The following is a 17,903-nucleotide window of genomic DNA, read 5'->3' as shown; positions in this document are numbered from 1 at the left end:
TATTGATATCTGATTTTGATGAAGCTCTATACACATTTGCAGAATTATTTAAGTCCGCTTTTATTTTAATGTTTAATGTTGTTTATAGTGTTTACTATGGGAAAAGTAAAGAATTATACAATACCTGTGATACATTTATGCTTATATCTGGAACTTAAGAGGCCAATTTAACTGTTAAGGTCTTTGCCTTTTGTCCCTTCTAACCATGTAATATGACACAAGTGATATGCATCTTGGGATATAAGCTGAATATTTAATAGTGACAAGTCTAAAAGCAGAATTGCTAGTAAAGAGGAGATCATAAAATAAGTTAACATAATGTTGGAATGTCATTGTTGTTGCTGACCTGCATGGTGCAGGCACAGAGTTGAAGACTATAAACAAAAGTGAATTAGTTATACAGGTTTGTGATACTTACTGAGCAAGAAATGACAATCACTCAGAATAGTTTTTGACCAGTTTTTCAACTTTTACTTTTAAAGGTACGATTTGAGTGTGCTTGGGAGTATCAGGGACACCAGTACACATTAAATTACACCAGTTGTTCTGAAACCATTCCTATGCCCTGTATCCCTAGAAAATATTTGATTTATGTTTGTACCCCATAAAAAGTAACATCACATTTGAAGATGAGGAAGTCAAATTCCTAATTTTCAAACCACAAATTGAACCACATTCAAAATTTTAGGTGAAAAAATTGAGAATAAGCTTTAAAGTCAGGTTGTAACATTTAACTATAATTTGAGCAATGTACCTTTATAAATCTCAAAAATATTGTAAATGTGTTCTCCATTAAGGCTAGACACTTGATTGACGATTTGGGGGTTGGAGTATCCTGCAAAGCATCAAGAGCTGTGAGGAAATGACACATAATCAATATTTGAGGGGTTTGGGGGATTGGAGACCCCCGGGAAAAAATGAGTGCCGGCGCTCTGCATTTTCCTTAATTAGCAACCATACCAAATGAGCCAAAACATAACCAGCAAGCTGTGTCCATCATACAATATCGGAAAATAAAGAAAGATGAAGGTCTCAGGAATGTTGATCTGCTCAGGTCCTCAAAACATTTGAACAAAGCTCTTAGAAAAGAGAAAATCAACAACTTCAGAAATGTCTGCTATTGCACAATGAGAGCAGCGACAAGCCATGGAATTAAAGAATGGGTTTAATTATCAACAAGACTCAGAGCCTAATTAAGCAAAGTGAAATGAAATTGGCGTTTCAAGCCCTGACTTAGTTGGTCTTCTGTTAGCTCCCTCATTTCACATTTCATTTTCTGCCTTTTAAGAAATGAAATGAAGCAATTCAGAGGAACGATAAAAAAAATTCAGGGGAAAAAATCTTAAAAAAACAAGTCAATTAAACTTAATTCAAAAGACATTAATTAGCAGCAAAAACAGGTCACTAATTAAGAAAAGGGTTCGAATGAAAACCTGCAGCCACGGTGGTCCTCCAGGACCAGAGTTGGGGCTACCTGTACTAACAAAAGAAAACACAGTCGATGAGCTCTGTCCCCTGATAACAACTTCACTGCACTAGACAGATAGAGTCATGTTCCTAAGTATTGGGACAGTGGCACAATTTTCATAAATTTGGCTGTGTACACCACCATAATGGATGTGAAACAAAACAATCAACATGTGATTGAAGTATAGACTTTCAACTTTAATTCAAGGGGTTTAACAGAAATATTGTATGAGCTGTTTAGAAAAGATGGACATGTTTATACATGAGACTCCTATTTTCAGGGGCTCAAAAATTTTGGACGAACTAACATAATCATACATTATACATGATTATACATTATCATTTTCAATAATTGGTTGAAAATTCTTTATTGTCAATGAATGCCTTAAGTTTGTAACACTGGACCATCTCCAAGTGCTGGGTTTTCACTCTAGTTATGCTTTGCCAGTCTTTTACTGCAGCTGTCTTCAATTGCTGCTTGTTTGTTTTTGTGTTCAGCAAGTAAAATGCATGTCCGATTAGGTTAAGGTCATTTGATTGATTTGGCCACTTCTTGATTGAATATTCCACTTCTTTGCTTTGCAAAGCACTTGGTTTGCTTTCACAGTATGTTTTTGCTCATTGTCTATCTGTATGGTCCTATCAGTTTTGTATCATTTGACTGAATCTGAGCAGATAGTACAGTCCTAAAGACATCAGAGTTCATCCTGCAACTTTTGCCAGCAGTTATATCATCAATAAACACTAGTAACAGACTCCCATTTGCAGCCATACATGATCATGCCAAACTCCCTGCACCATGTTTCACAGATGATGTGGTATTCACTGGATGATGAGCCATTTTTTCTCTTCTCTTTCCAACATTCTGATATATATTGATCTTAGTTTCCTTTGCCCAAAGAAAATTGTTCCAGAACCGGACAGGATTTAAACAAATGTTCTGGTAAAATTTAATCTGAACTTCCTATGCTTGAGGTTTACCAGTGGTTTGCACCTTGTGGTAAAGCCTCTGTCTTTACTTTCATGAAGTCTTCTGTTCATTGTAGTCTTGCTGTGGTTAAAAGTTGTGAAGGGGTTCTTTTTCATCGACAGAATTCGGCAATCATCCAGCACAGTTGTCCTCTGTGGTTTTCCAGACCTCCTGGTGTTGCTGAGATCTTCAGTGTGTTCTTTCTTTTTAAGAATATACCAAATAGATGATTTAACCACTCCTGAGCCCTCATGCATAATATTGTGCACAGAATTCATGCTAAAAGTTGGCATACGGACAAGCAGAACTGTGCGTATGCACAAAAAAATCCAGATGCATAAATCTGTGTGTATGCCAACTTCCACCTTCTTCTGCTCTATAAATCCTGGTCAGCGTGAAATGTAACACTCGTGCATGTGCCTGTGGCCCCACCCCAATGCCTCTTTGAATATGCAATTCAATATAAAATGCCCCTTATGTTTTGCGTTCTGTGAAAAGACAATGACAAAAGCACGGGGAAAAAGAAGAATTTTTGTGAAGTAGAGGCAAAGAAAAATGTACTATTTGTTGGTTTAAGCAGTGATATAAACAACAATAGGAAATTGATCAAGTGACAGAGTAGCGGAGAAACTCGAAAGTTCAAGTTCAGAAAGTCGCACAGTGTCCGAAATAAATAAGTGGTCAGATATCAAAGTCTGCGTAAAAAAGGGAGTCGTAGCCCACCATCTGAGTGTCATATGGAAGCGCATCAGGGTACAGAGAAAAAAAAAAAAAACTGGGACACAGTGTGAAAAAAGGTCAGAATTTCCACTTTAATCACATCGTTCATTTTGTCATTAAAGCAAAATGTCCAAAACTTCATCTTAAAATCATTTAATTTAATAGTTTCTCAAATCCCATCGTATCTAAAGTGGCACGTTAAATGCTTTGTATTCTCTGTGTTATTCTATATACTTTTATGTGTCTGAAGCACTACGTGCTTTTTAAACAGTGTGATGGACAGCCGGGTCCCAGGCCCGGCCGGGACGCCTCTTCTGCATACGTCCCGAGGGAGCCATCATGGACATGGCAGTACCTCCCCCGGGGCGCTTGGGGGCAGGCTCCCTGGCCGTGGATCTCTCCTCAATCTCCCCCGTGGCTCCATGGGACATGGAGTCCACCACAGCAGCCCGGTTGGGAGATGGGGTGGCTGCTAGGGGGTGCTGCAGAGAACCAGCCACCACACTGGACGGTTTATCAGCCCCACCCGGAGGTGCAATTAAGACCAGCTGGTCAGGCACCTGGAACACTTCCAGGTGGGGTATAAAAGGGCCTGCCTCCCAGCAATCAAGGCCAGAATCGGGAGGAAGAGGACGATGTTGCCTGGGAGGAGTGGTGGAGCAGGAAAGTGTGGTTTTTGTGTGTTTTGTGCTTGGGACTGTGTTGGGCCGGTGGGACACGGGGAAGACGTGTGCCCACGGCTGAAGAAAGAAAATAAAAAAAAGTATTGAGTGTGAACACGTGCCTCTGCGTAGTCTGTGCCGGGTCGGGCGCTATATAGCGCCTTTATCACAACAGTCTTTCTCTTACATCGACAGGACACAGAATACATTACATTTATGATGTTATAGCTCTCTGAACAATTTAAAAACTAAGATGTATACTTAATATCATTTTCATGATGATAGAAATTAAAGCATATATAAACATTGAGGCACAGTGGCACAGTGGTAGCGACGAGCGGTCGACCCTTCCAGAGATTGTTCCTGTCTCCCGCAAGAGGCTTGCTGGGCCGTGAGCAATCCTCAATAAAATAATTTATTGTAGCAGAACTGTCTGTTTTAAACGTACTAACCCCCAATTCCTGTCCTTCCTTTAATTTCTCCAAATAACCAATCGTCACACAATCAGCTATTTAATAAATGTCAAGCCATCTGTAAGCTTAGAACGCCGATTCTTCAAATCTTTTAAGGATCTTTGAAATATCTTCGTAGTACATGTTTAATTATTCTATCCATCTATCTTTCCAGGGTTGCACCAGTCCCAGCAAGCATACAGTGCGAGGCAGGAACTATCCCTGAACGGGACACCAGCTCATCGCTTCTGCTGCCCACCGAGTCCTCTTATACTTAATCATTAAGAGTATACATTATTTAAATGAATTTTAAAATTTATTTGTATAATGTAATATACATACTTTACTGCATTTCATCTTAAAAATGATACCAAGAGCTCCAAGAAGACAGAGCCTGGAAATCTAAATCGACTTAGAAGCCAGTCGTCATCAACTGAATTGAATTCCTTTATTGTTATTGTATGATACAATTAGATTCAATATGCAAATCCTTCATAAACTTATTTTCCTATAAAATGGTAAAATAACAACAACAACAGTAATAATTATAGGATGAAAAACAGTGAAAATATACACTATGAAAGCATAATAATGAAAGTTTACAGTAAGGTAACTGTACTTATACTTACAAACAATTCTACAAGGAGCACTTGATGGACGGATTGAGTGTGTTTATAGTTCTTGGGGTGAAACTGTTTCTGAACTGCTAGGTCAGTACAGGAAAGGCTATGAAGTGTTTGCCGAATAGGAGGGGTTCAAATAGACTGTGCCCATGGCTGAGGCATGAGGCTAGAAGCTGTATTCCAATATTTCTCCCACTTTTGACACAGTCTGCCATACAGCTTTCCGATCAGCTGCTGTACAGCTATGATTCCACAGTTAAATACATTGGGTTAAAATATTCCGAGTGGTGCACTCATAGTAAAAACGCTAAAGTGGCTATGGTATTTGGAATAGTTTGGCCATTCAGTGCACAATTATATGGATACAGGTTGATTACAATCAGATGCCTTGAGCTAAAAAATGATATGCCTCCCAACTTGCGCACTCAAGGGATTGACTTGGTGTGAGAATGTTCACGCCAAGTTTAGCTTTTATACATGCAATGTGAGCGTGGAAATGGCCGTATGCAACATTTTTGTGCATATGCACCATTTATACGCAAGGCCCCTGGTATTTTTGCTATCTCTAATGGATGTGTTTTGTTTCCTCAGTCTAATGAAGGACATACATGGACAGCGCTTTGCACATTATATTGAGAGCGCACAGTGACAGCTTACAAATGTAAATTCCACACTTGGAATCAATTCCAGACCTTTTACCTGTTTAATAGTTAATTAATTGCCTGATAGCAGTGTACAGAAAAACCCACTGAGATGCTCCTTAGCATGTCGTGGTGGAATGAGCCTGTGGCTAAAAGTGCTCTAAGAGAGTACCACCTGGAGAGGATGGAGGAGATTTTTCATGATGGCATTCAATTTTTCCTCCATAATCTTTTCCACAATATCTTTAATGGTGTCCAAGGTTCACACTGTGATGGAGTAGGATTTCCAGATCAGTTTCCTTATAGATTCATTCAGGCATTGTGCTTTTTTAAACTCAGGTTGATTTCCAAGTACACTGCAGCATAGAACACCACACTGGCTATCTACTGGTAGAACAATTCCAGTAGTTTGCTGCACATATCAAAAGACCTGAGCCTCCTTCGGAAGTGCAGTCTGTTCTGGTCCTTCTTGTGCAGTGCCACTGTGCTGTCAGACCAGTCCAGTTTGTTGTTTATGTGAAACACCAGGTACTTGTAGCTCTGCACCACTTCCTTGTCCTCCCCTGAATGGTGACTGCTCTTAGAGGTTCCTTGGCACACCAGAAGTCCACCACTAGTTCTTGACTTGCTGATGTTGAGATTCAGGTTGTTGTCCCTGCACCATAAGAGAAAGCTGTCCACAACCGTTCTGTAGTCTTACTCTCCAATATTAATGCAGCCTATGATGAAGGAGTCGATCCTCTGCTTGATGGAAATGTAAAGCCACATGAGGTAAGCAAAACTACTGACCGATAGAGAGCAATATATGATTTTCACTGGGCCATCACACTTGGGGCTTTTGATGTAAACAGTAAATGTTCTATCAGCTCATTGTAGTCAGTGTATTGTTCTACACCACAGTCTCCTGGAAAAGCAGTCTTAGCTCAAAAGATGTGCAATGCCTGAACAAACTTCTCAGAAAATCCTGTTCCATCACAGGGTAAACCCTGGATACACTGGGAGATATTGTGGAAAAGAGAATGATTGCAAAATTGGATGTCATAATGAAAAAAGCCCTCCATCCCTGCTAGGAGGTGCTCTCTTGTGGCACTTTTAGTCACAGGTTCATTCTACCACGGTGTGCTAACAGGGGGTCTTTTCTACCCAAGCTATCGGGCAATTTAATGCTTCCTCTCAACATGCTCGTTAAGTTCATTTTGAAATATCTACACGTTATACATTTACTTATTTATTTATCAATTGATTATCTATATTATCTGTCCTTTGAGTCTGTATCCTTGTTTTTATGTTTCTGCTGCTGTAGGCATCTAAATTTCCCCTTGGGATTAATAAAGTTTATCTAATCTACACTAATATTGCTGTCTGTCGGTCAGGAGTTATGCCCACTTGCCAACCCAATGTTGCTTTACAAAGGATAGGCATATGCTGGCTCATCGGACCCCTTAGGGGCTGAGGGTATTTAGTCTGCTTCTGTCCAGGCTATATATTACTCTTATGATGGAGCCCTTTACTGTTAACCTACCCCTGAAGGAATATACAACACCCATGATGGTGGACTCCAACTTATAATGAAATAATGTTGCAAGTACCAGTGCAGTATATCCTGTCTCTATTAAGTGCTACCTTTTTCTGCCTGTAATCTTCTTGTCCACCCTATCACCCATTTCAGCGTTTGAATGTTAAGGGCTGCCATCTTCTTCTTAGGAGGATACTCATCTTGCCTGTTGCTATTTAATTAAGACTTAGCCTCCTACAATCAATACAGTGATCCCTCGCTATATCACGCTTCGACTTTCGCGGCTTCACTCTATCGCGATTTTTTTCTCATACACACTTACGTCACTATGCATGCGCTTTCTGAGAACTTTTATCTAAGCCCTACGATGGCTCCTAAACATGCTGCTTTTTCTAAGCTTTCTGACAATAAAACTAAGCACCATAAGAAGATGCTTACTATCCAGGAGAAGGTGAAACTCTTGGATATGATTAAAGATGGCAATACCCTACAAAAGCCTCCTCACGCATGTGAAAAGACAGTGCCAGCAACTGCCTATCAAGATGTTCTTCAGCCGCGCACCCAGACACCCACTGCCTACTCCTAGTACTCCTTCAGCGGAAGAAGACAACAACGCACCTGCTGAAGATACTGTACCACCTCTGAAGACTCTCCTACTGAGGTCGTGCCTTCATAGGTTAGTGGTTGTGTGTAAGAACTGTGTGTTTATGTGCAATTAAATGTACAGTACAATAATCTACTATATAAAAGCATTCAGGATTGTCCTTCCGTCCCGTGAGTGCAAAGCGTAGTGGTATTCCGCTTATTACAGACTTACTACTTGTGGCTTGAGGTACGAAGCAACGCGATGTGAGCAGAGTTCTGGTGCTCTCATCGTTCCCTTGCTTTTGTGCGCGATGAGCTGGAAAAATAGACAAAATGATGTCTCTGGAAATAATTAATGTTGATGGAGTACAAATGCCTCACCGCGTAGTAAATATCAGGGGAGATGGTGCTTGCTTATTCTCATCTATAGCCTATTTAGTGCATGAAACTTCGTCTTTAGCGGTACAGATTCGGGCTGACATTGTACGACTTTGGACAGGCACTTGAGGGGATAAAAATTACTTAGGTTTTCGGGAGATGTTATGAATGGGCAATTTGATGTTCTCATTCCCTATACTTACATGCCTGATGTACACATGGAGCGCACAAAAATTGAGGATAAAAGTCTTTCGCCTTAAAAGGCGAGTGCGCCTAGTAATATGATATTTGTAACGTCTAATATGTCTTATTTTCTCTTAATTTGTCTAATATATTGGGTAATACAAGTGTAAAGGTGACTAAAGGGTGTTATTTCATGTCTAGAGGGCTCTAATAATGTTAAAAAACGTATTTAGAAGGTTGTAAACAGGTTTTCTATACTCTAACTGTGAAAATGTTCGATTTATAAATAAAGAATCCTACTTCACGAAAATTCATTTATCACGATAAAGTCTGGAACGGATTAACCGTGATAAACGAGGGTTCACTGTATAGGACAATAATGTAAGAAAATGGGGAGAGGAATGTTTTTTTATTTATTTATTTCATCTTTTGTTTTAGTGGTATTGTGCTCACTGTGAAAAACATTCATTTTATGGGGTGCACTCGGTGAAATGCAGTTTTGACAAAGTAAAAATGCTAGCAAGCATACAGTTAAGCTATCACCATATGATCTCTTGAACAAATGCAATAAATGCATCAATTTTCGGCTCCAAACACTCCAACACGTCTTCTAGCAACAGCTTTGTTAGCAGCCCAGATTTTGCAAAAATGAAAGCAATTCACTAGAGTTATTCTAACACTCATCATGCATCAAGACTGGAGCCAAATCATTAAAAAAAAATTTAAAAAACTAGCACTAATGTATGGCCCAAACAACCAACTTCTATTCTCCATTTCAACAGCATCCCTTTAAAATGATACTGTCAATAAGGCAGTAATTAAATATGTCCTTTATCTCACTTTTTCCTCGACTGCAAGTGGCTTTTTGACCATATTGATTTGACCCTGTTAGTCAAGCATTATTACTTTGCTGGCTGACTGTGATTAGCATCCAGGATCAAATCAATCAGCAGCCTTCAAAGTGCCGTTAACTAATTAACAGAACCTCAAAAACAAACTGTTTACCTCTGGTTCACTTCCACTGAGGTGTCAGTATTCTTTGAGGTGGAAGATTTGACTCATGTACGGTAAAATTCTTGGACAGCCTTATTACAGTCTAAAGCTTCACTTGGCAGAAAAGCAGCATTCCAGCTGTGAAACTAGGGATGCTTAACATTTCCCACTTAGGCTTTCAGCCATTGCTTATTATTCTGTCACTGTCTGAAGCATGAAAAGGACACAAAGACAAGGTGAGCAGGCCACGGTGATCCCCACTGCTATTCTAATGTAATCCATTGACAACCCCAAAACTATTTTAGGACTTAGGTTCTTAAGAATTACAGTAGGGTCGGACTTTTTACATTCATATCTGCTAAGGTATACAGTATTTACGATTTAAATGTGAGGCAGATTCTGTATGTGAATGGAAATAAAAATAATTTAACAAAACATAACATTCTGAAACCTGTTTAAGCAAATTCAGGGTCACAGACACCTGGAGGCTATGCTGGTAGCACTGGGTGCAATACAATAACCAGTCCTGGATATGGCACCACCACACTCATGTACATATACATAGAGGGGCAACTTGGCATCAAAAATTAACATAATCTATACAGTGCCTATAAAAACTGTTCACCCCCTTGGACGTTTTCACATTTTATTGTTATATAACAATGACTCACAGTGGATTTAATTTGGCTTATCATCAGAAAAAAAACTCTTTAATGTCAAATTGAAAACAGATCCCTACAAAGTCGTCTAAAATTAATTAACATATAAAACAAAAAATAAGTATTCACATTCTTTGTATCAGTATTTAGTAGATTTGGCAACCATGACATGCACATGAACATGTCTCTATCAGCTCTGCACATCTGACTCTGAAATTTGTCCACAATCATCTTTGTAAACCTGCTCCAGCTCTGTCAAGGTGTATGTTGATTATGAGTGAACAGACATTTTCAGGTCCAGCCACAAATTCTTAGTTGGACTCGGCCACTCCAGGACAGTCACATTGCTGGTTTTAAGCCATTCCTGCATAACTCTGGCTTTATCCTTGGGGTCGTTATCTTGCTAAAAAACCAAATCCTCTTTCAAGGTGAAGATTTCTTGCAGACCATATTGTGGTTTTCATGCTGAATTCATTTTACTTATATAAGCCTTCCTGGAGCCTGCTGCAGACAAGCATAATAATGTGCAGTGCTCAAACATGGCATTTAGTCTGATGGCCACAAAGCTTAATTTTGCTCTTATTAGAACAAATAACCTTCTTCCAACTGACTTCAGAATCTCTCATGTACCTTTTGGCACAATATGTGCATTTTTTCTCTTTGCCATTCTTCCATAAAGCTGTGACCAGTGAAGCACAGTTGATGTCTTCATAGTCTCTTCAATCTCAACTGCTATAGTTTGTAACGTCTTCAGAGTACTCATAGGTCTCCTGGTGGTCTCCCTCACTAGTCTTCTTCTTGCATGATCTCTCAGACTTATCGCTGTGCCATTCTCTTTCCATTTCCTAATGATCGATTTAACTGGACTCCAAAGGATATTCAATAACTTAGAAAATCAACTTGTCTCCATTCCCTGACGTTTGCTTTTAAATCACCTTTTCATGCAGTTGCTTGGAATGTTCTTTAGTCTTTGTGTATGTTAGAACACCTTACTGACTCCTCGCTAGTTGGACCTTCCAGAAACAGTGCATTTACTGCATACTTCAATCATCTGAAATCCCGACTGGTGATATCCAAGTAATTTTGTGACTTCTAAAACCAATCGTCTGCACCAGTGATGATTTACGTGTGTCATATTAAAGGGGGTGAATACTGATGCCATCAATAACTTTGTATTTTATATATTTGTAATTAATTCAGAACCCTTTGAAGATCTGTTTTCACTTTGACATTAAAAAGTCTTTTTCTGTTGATCAGTGTCAAAAAAGCTAAAATTAACCCACTGTAATACAATGTTGAATAGCAATAAAATTTGAAAACCTCCTTGTGGGGTGATGTTGGGAAAAACTTTTTATAGGTACTAGTATGTTATTAGTGATGTAGAAGGATAAATCACGAAAACAAAGGGAGGGCATATAAACTCCGCACAATCAATGACTGACCATGGGATTTATAACAAGAATACAGAATCTGTGAGCCACCATTGTGCTGCCCAAGCAAATGATCATTGCTTTAATTTGAAATCATGCAGATTACATCATTCAAACAGGGTACATTAAACATGAAAACACTTCAAAAGGAGAAACTGCTATGGCTTCGCAATCATTAGGCTTTTTTTTTCCAATTCATAGAATATATCATCATGAAGTGCTTTTTCAATATAAGCAATACGTGTAAGATATTTAAGTTACTTATTAATTGAATGCACTTAATAATAAGGACAGACCTGCTGAATATTACAGTGGAGTATATGAACTGACTGAGAGGCAGAATGGTAAGTGTCAAGATCAATACGCTCATCACAAAAGAATGTACTAAGCGTACAGTTATGGTCAGGGTGATTGAAATCTGAGAAAAAGGAGTTGTGACTTTTAGGGAGATTTAAATGTGTTGGCACATGGAGCATCATGGGAAGACCAAAATGAATAAGTGCTCACCAAGATTTGCAAAACAGATCTTTGGAAATTTGAGAAAGCTGCTTTCAGAGGACCTTAGTTCTTCTACAACTTGGCAAGATACAAGTAACAATGATGAGTAATTTGTGTTATTGAAATTAACAGAGGAAAGCTGAACATAAACCAGCACTATACAGATAGCCAGTGCAGTGAAGCCAGATGAGGAGATATGTGCTCAGTGTATTTGGTCCATTACTGGCAGCCACATTTTGAAATTGTTGCATTTGGTTGGGGCTTTAAGGAGGATGACAGTTAAGAGAACTGCATAAATCAAGTCGAGAATTAATGAAGCTGTCTGAAACAGAGTAGATATGGAAGTGTCTTACTCGTTTAATGCCTATCTTTGAATAATTGCACACAATCACGCTAATGGCAAGTTGGTTTGCCAAAGGTGCATGTTTTCGAAACACACGGGAAAAACACTCAAGGACACTGAAGTTATACAACATAGAAATTCAACACAGACTGTAAACATTTCAAAATTCCACTGTGAAACCCACATTCATGTTTTGCAAGTGCATTTGCCACATACACCACATCTGGAAAACTTTGAGAATGTTTGGATTGCTTTTTAGCACTGTTCAGACCTACAGTAGGGTGGGCAAAATCAGCATCTGATTTTGGTTTTGAGTGATCTGTATTGATTTTTCAATAAACACCCATTCAGGGACTTGAAGATGGAGGGTAATGGTTGTCAGATCCTGCAATACACCTCAGCAGATAATGCTATTTTATTCTGTTGTACCATTGACCTGCGGTATTTAAATCACTCTAACTTCATGACCGGCTCTAATTGTAACCCATTGAGATAAATGGCATATGGCAAGGCATCAGTCATTAGCACTTTTATCTTGTCTATGTTGATTGTTAAACAATATGACAGGGCAACTTCCACAATGTTGAACAAAATGTCCATGACCTCTGTGTTTTCATTTACAAAGATGGCACTGTTGTCAGCAAACAGAAGATCGTGTACCATATTGTACTTTTCGCCTGCTATAGAATTGTATGCTCTTTCTAGTTCAACTATGATGTTAAAGAACAGTGGTGAGATTACACAAACATTACCTGACACTCATTTTAACAGGGAATGCATCACATAGCTCACATTGGACACATAAACAGCTGGTAGGGTCATGGTACATTTGTTTCAGTAAACATATGGTTTTTGCTGGAATATGTTCTGCCTTGAGCACACTCCACAAGGCTGGCCAGTACATACTCTTGAAAGGTGCATGGAAGACAATGAAAATGATCGTCATCTGCTTACCAGATTGAATTCTCTCTTCCATAATCTACCTGAGGGTAAAAATCTGGTCACAGCAGCTTTAACTAGGGTAAAAATCCAGCTTGTCCTTTTCAACATTTGCTCATAATGCTTTAGGAGGCTTAAGTTGAAAACATGTGTAAAATTATCCCAGGATTGAGAGCATGCTTATAAGATGCCAGTTTTTCTGCTCACGACTGTCATCCTTTTTTGGGAACTGGAGTGATTCTATCCAGCTTTCTAGATATAGGAATTTGTTCTGTACACAATATCCGATGGAGTAGTGCTTCAAGATGTTTGAGTAGAAGCTCACCACCTTCTTTGATCACCTCAGCAGTGATTCCATCTAACCAGGCTGCTTTGATATTTTTCAGGTAACCCTTGATATATGTGAGTGCACCTTCTAGGCAATACGCTGAAATAAATCACATTTTTGGGCATGGCTCACAGACAGTTCATAATATGCAATCAGAACTTTATTGTGCTGTCACTCAGCTGTCTTTAGTCAAGAATTAATCTTCTCTAGACAGAAAGCTCACTAATATAAACACTTTCTATTTATAAAAATGTTAATATTTTATTGGGTGTACTGTTAAGCTAATAAATATTTTATTACTATGCAAATGTATTCCAGATAACATGCTGGTCAGCAGAAAATGTTTCTTTTTTTGAGTTGCTACTTTTTTGGAACTTGAATGCAGCCCACCTAAATGGGCAGAATGAAGACATCACCTTTTTCCAGTGCCTAGGAAAATGTCTCTGACTACTGTGAAAATGAATGTACAATTATTGAAGAACCTACTGTAGAATTGTACAACAGTTTTACAATCCTATGGGCTTCTTTCAGCTGTTTTTATATGGGAGTGAAAGCTGTATTTAAAAGCAAGGTAAATGCAGTATATTTTTTCTTTATTACAATATTTCCTTGTGTTAATGATTCTAATGGTCACTAAGAAGGAATATATTGGTGGCCATAGATCATTACTAGGTGGTCATGATGCCTCTTCTAGGATGCACAGCATAAACACAAAAACAAATTGAAAGTCCTAGGTTAACAGTGGAGCACAGTGACAGGCTATTTACATGAGCATGCAGTATGATGGCTCCTGTTCCCCATGACACTAAAATATAAACCCAGGTGCAGAAAATGAAGGGATGAATGGATTTCTTGTTTAGGGACTTCTTGCCAGCTCACTCTTTGAAGCCTATAAGTTCCATTACGAGCTTGATATCCGAGAAATAGCCCAGATGCTTTCTAATTTACAAAATTTACATTGGCACTGTCTCTTTGGTCACAAATTAATGGCTTAGATTTGAACTCTAGTTGCCATGATTCATCAGATGTTGCTTCTTTCTCTTTTTTCTGTAAGCTGTTGCATTTTGGGCAGACTGTATATTTTCACAATGCTGATTGAATCTGTGATCAACTGAAATTTTGTTGATCTTAATAGCATAAGTTTGCAATTTGTATTTAGAACTTAATGTTGTCTTGGCCTTTATCAGCAAAAACAGAGACAAAACACCTTCCAGATAAATTGCATGCTGCACTAAAAAATCTGTTTTTGCAGGCTGAAATTATTGCCCTAAATAAGAAATAAAATTGTAAATGGCTTTACCATGTGGGCTATTTACTACTGCTCACTAACTTCCTCAGTACATCAGATAAGTCCTAGGGACCTGTCTTGATTCTGACAATTTTAAAAACCAATAACCTTAAGCATTTCTGCATTTAATGGCAATGCCTGCCAATACATGTCACCCAAAATGTATTTTGTTTATTATTCTCACCAGATGGCAGTGGAATTCATTCCCTCTGAGGTCTGCTTCAGGAGCCTGCAGTAAGCGCCAGTCGCGTCCTTTATTGTAGGTGATGTACGTCTTCACTTGGTTTTCAAGCTTCTTGTTTGCTAAGAACATTCCTTTTATCCCTGCTACCTAGGAAAAATTAACATAGCTGAACAAAATGAATTTAGAAGTAAAATAACATAGGAAAGAAATAGGAATCTGACCTATTTTCTTCTTAATTTAAAGTAAGATACGATAAGATAACACTTTATTATTCCCCGAAGGGAAATTTGGATGTTCCAGCAGCTCACAGCAAAATTAAACAAGTACATATAGATAACTAACCATCTAATAAATATATAAGATGAAACAGATAAGATAAATAATAAATATACAATATCAAAAATAGTGATATATTACAAATCACTAGTAATAAATACAAATCAATAGCACAGTAATACAATATGTGCAATACACAGATAAAGTGGCTAGTAATTAATAAAGTACCAGTGATTAATGAGTCTGGCATCCCATACATACAATTCATGAAATAATCCTGTAAAGGATACATGAATTAAAGCCCAGAGTCTGATAGCAGCATGAAAAAAAGACCTGTAAAAATGTTCCCTCCTGCAGCAGAGGAGGAGCAGTCTGCTGTTCATTTCACTCTTTTAGCCATGCAGCACTTCATGGTGTGGATGAAGGAGGTCATCATAATTAATGACACCTTTGCCGGCATCCTCCTCTCTGCTATCACCTCCACAGTATCCAGTTTCATCCCAAGCACTGAACTGAAACTTCCTGATGATCTAGTTCAGTCTGTTAGTATTCTTGGATGTAATACTGCTACCTCAACACATCACAGCATAAAAGATGTCAATGAAAACCACAGACTCACAGAAAGTCCTCAGTAGCAGGCCTCTCACACAGAATGACCTCAGCCTCCTCAAAAAGCAGAATTGTCTCTGGCCCTTCTTTTACAAAAGTTCCACATTCTGCTCCCATCCTAGCTTATCGTTCACGTAAACACCCAGGTACTTGTAGGTTTTAACAGCCTTCATTTCCTTCCCCTGGATGATGACTGGAACCGGAGAAGACTTCTTCATCCTCCATAAGTCCAGCACAAGCTCCTTTGTTTTTATGGGGTTTAGTTGGAGATGGTTGTGATGACAACACTCCACAAAGCTACTCACCAGGCCTCTGTATTCTTCCTCCTTCCCTTCACTAACACATCCAACAATAGCAGTGTCATCTGAGAACTTTTGAAGGTTACACGTCTCAGTATCAAACTTGAAATCTGAGGTGTAAAAAGTGAAAAGGAACAGAGGAAGGACAGTAACCTGTGGAGCACCCATGCTGCTATTTGTTCTCTACAACACACAGTTCCCTAGTCTCACATACTGCGGCCTGTTAATCAGAATTAATGAAGCTAGTTGGGAAAAAAAGGGACAACCTATTTAGATGGGGCCTCACAGCAAGCGCTGAATGTTCCTGTGGTGAGCCCACCTAAACAATGGACAACATTCTCCATGAATGTTCTTGAGGCCCTGCATGTACCGATGAACATCTTAAGGATGCTAATGACGCCGCTCTTACCTGGATACGGCAGTGGTGTGATAAGATATAATAATCAGAATATAAAAACCAGGAAATTAAGGCAGTGTCAACTTGCGCTGCGCAGAACTTAACCCTCAATAAGAGGAGCTGAATGGTCTTAAAGGCACTAGGAAAGTCAAAAAACATGACTCTTACCGTATTCCCAGCTCTCTCCAGGTGAGAGTAGGCTCTGTGCAACTGATAAACTGCAGCATCTTCCATCCCACATGTTGACGATATGTAAACTGTAAAGGGTCCAACCCTGCCCCCACCTGTGTTTTCAGATGACCAAGAACCAGCCTCTCCATTGTTTTCATCAGGTGACTAGTCAGTGCCACAGGCCTACAATTATCCAGTTCTTTGGGATCCTTGATCTTTAGCACTGGGACAATGCATGAGGTCTTCTAAAGCACCAGGACCTTCTGTAGTCTCAGTTTGAGATTGTATATGTGCATCACACAGCTCATCAGCACAGGCCTTTAGTACTTTTGTACTGACTCCCACTGCCTCACCTCATTCTTTGTAATAGTAAACTCTGGATTTGGAGTGGAGACATCAGGTGGTAGTTATCTGATAATTGTGATGGACACAGAGAAAAGGTATTTTGTTAAATGTTTCCTGGGATGTGTATTCGCAAATGCCCCACAATCAAACCTATTAATGAAGGTGTTCAGCTGATTCAGTCTCCTCCAAGTTAATTTGTCTTGCTGACGGCAGGCCAGTTTATACCCAGTCACCATCCTCATCCCTTCTGAAGATTGACTCCATTTTCTTTCTGTAGTGTTCTTTACCCTCCTTAATTCTCACCTCTCACACTCCTCAGACAGATTCTATGAGGAGGAGGAGGTTGGAAACATAAACTGATTACCGCGTGTTGCCGCACCCCCCAACATGACAAACCACCCAGATTGGGACCCGAGTTTGGCCATGCAATGGGTGACACCTCAGCATCACACTGGAACAGTGTGAGTTTTTTTTGTTTTTTTTTACAGTGGCTGGAGTGCTAATCTGCATCCACACATTTGTAGGTTCTCCAACAATGCAGGGATGGATGCAGATGGCACAAAATTGTCTACACAAAAAATGATATAATCAGTTACACAGTCTGTGACACTGTCAATATCCTGAGCATGCAGTTTACAAAGATATCCCAACCAGTTGTTCTAAAACAATCCTTTAGCTTATTCATAGCCTCCATGGACCACTTCTTTACTGTCTTGGTGTCAACAGGTTGCCTCAGTACCAATGGCCTATACAGAGGACTCAAGTGAACCATGTTGTGATCAGACTTTACAAATGTGGGTACAGAAATCCCTCATTTATCGTGGGAGATAGGTTCCAAGGCCGGCCGCAATAACTGAATTTCCGCGAAGTAGGGACACCATATTTATTTAACAATTTAATGTGTATTTGGACGTTTTTAAACCCTCCCTGTACTGTTTACAACTGTT

At 39.2% G+C, this 17,903-nt stretch overlaps 1 protein-coding gene across 3 annotated transcripts in view; it reads right to left on the bottom strand.

The window, feature by feature from the left end:
- Positions 1–17,903, bottom strand: part of LOC120543437 (VPS10 domain-containing receptor SorCS1) — a 1,156,507-nt gene that overhangs the window by 114,133 nt on the left and 1,024,471 nt on the right. For all 3 annotated transcript variants that reach the window (XR_005636356.1, XR_005636351.1, XM_039776557.1), the window contains exon 10: positions 14,860–15,006. Coding sequence is in view for 1 of the 3 variants with exons in the window: in XM_039776557.1 (XP_039632491.1) it covers positions 14,860–15,006 (147 nt within the window). In the remaining 2 variants the exon portion in view is untranslated. The remainder of the gene's footprint in view (positions 1–14,859; positions 15,007–17,903) is intronic.

This window comes from Polypterus senegalus, chromosome 1 (assembly GCF_016835505.1).
Source record: "Polypterus senegalus isolate Bchr_013 chromosome 1, ASM1683550v1, whole genome shotgun sequence".
Classification (NCBI taxonomy): domain Eukaryota; kingdom Metazoa; phylum Chordata; class Cladistia; order Polypteriformes; family Polypteridae; genus Polypterus; species Polypterus senegalus.
This window is presented reverse-complemented; position numbering and strand designations above follow the sequence as displayed.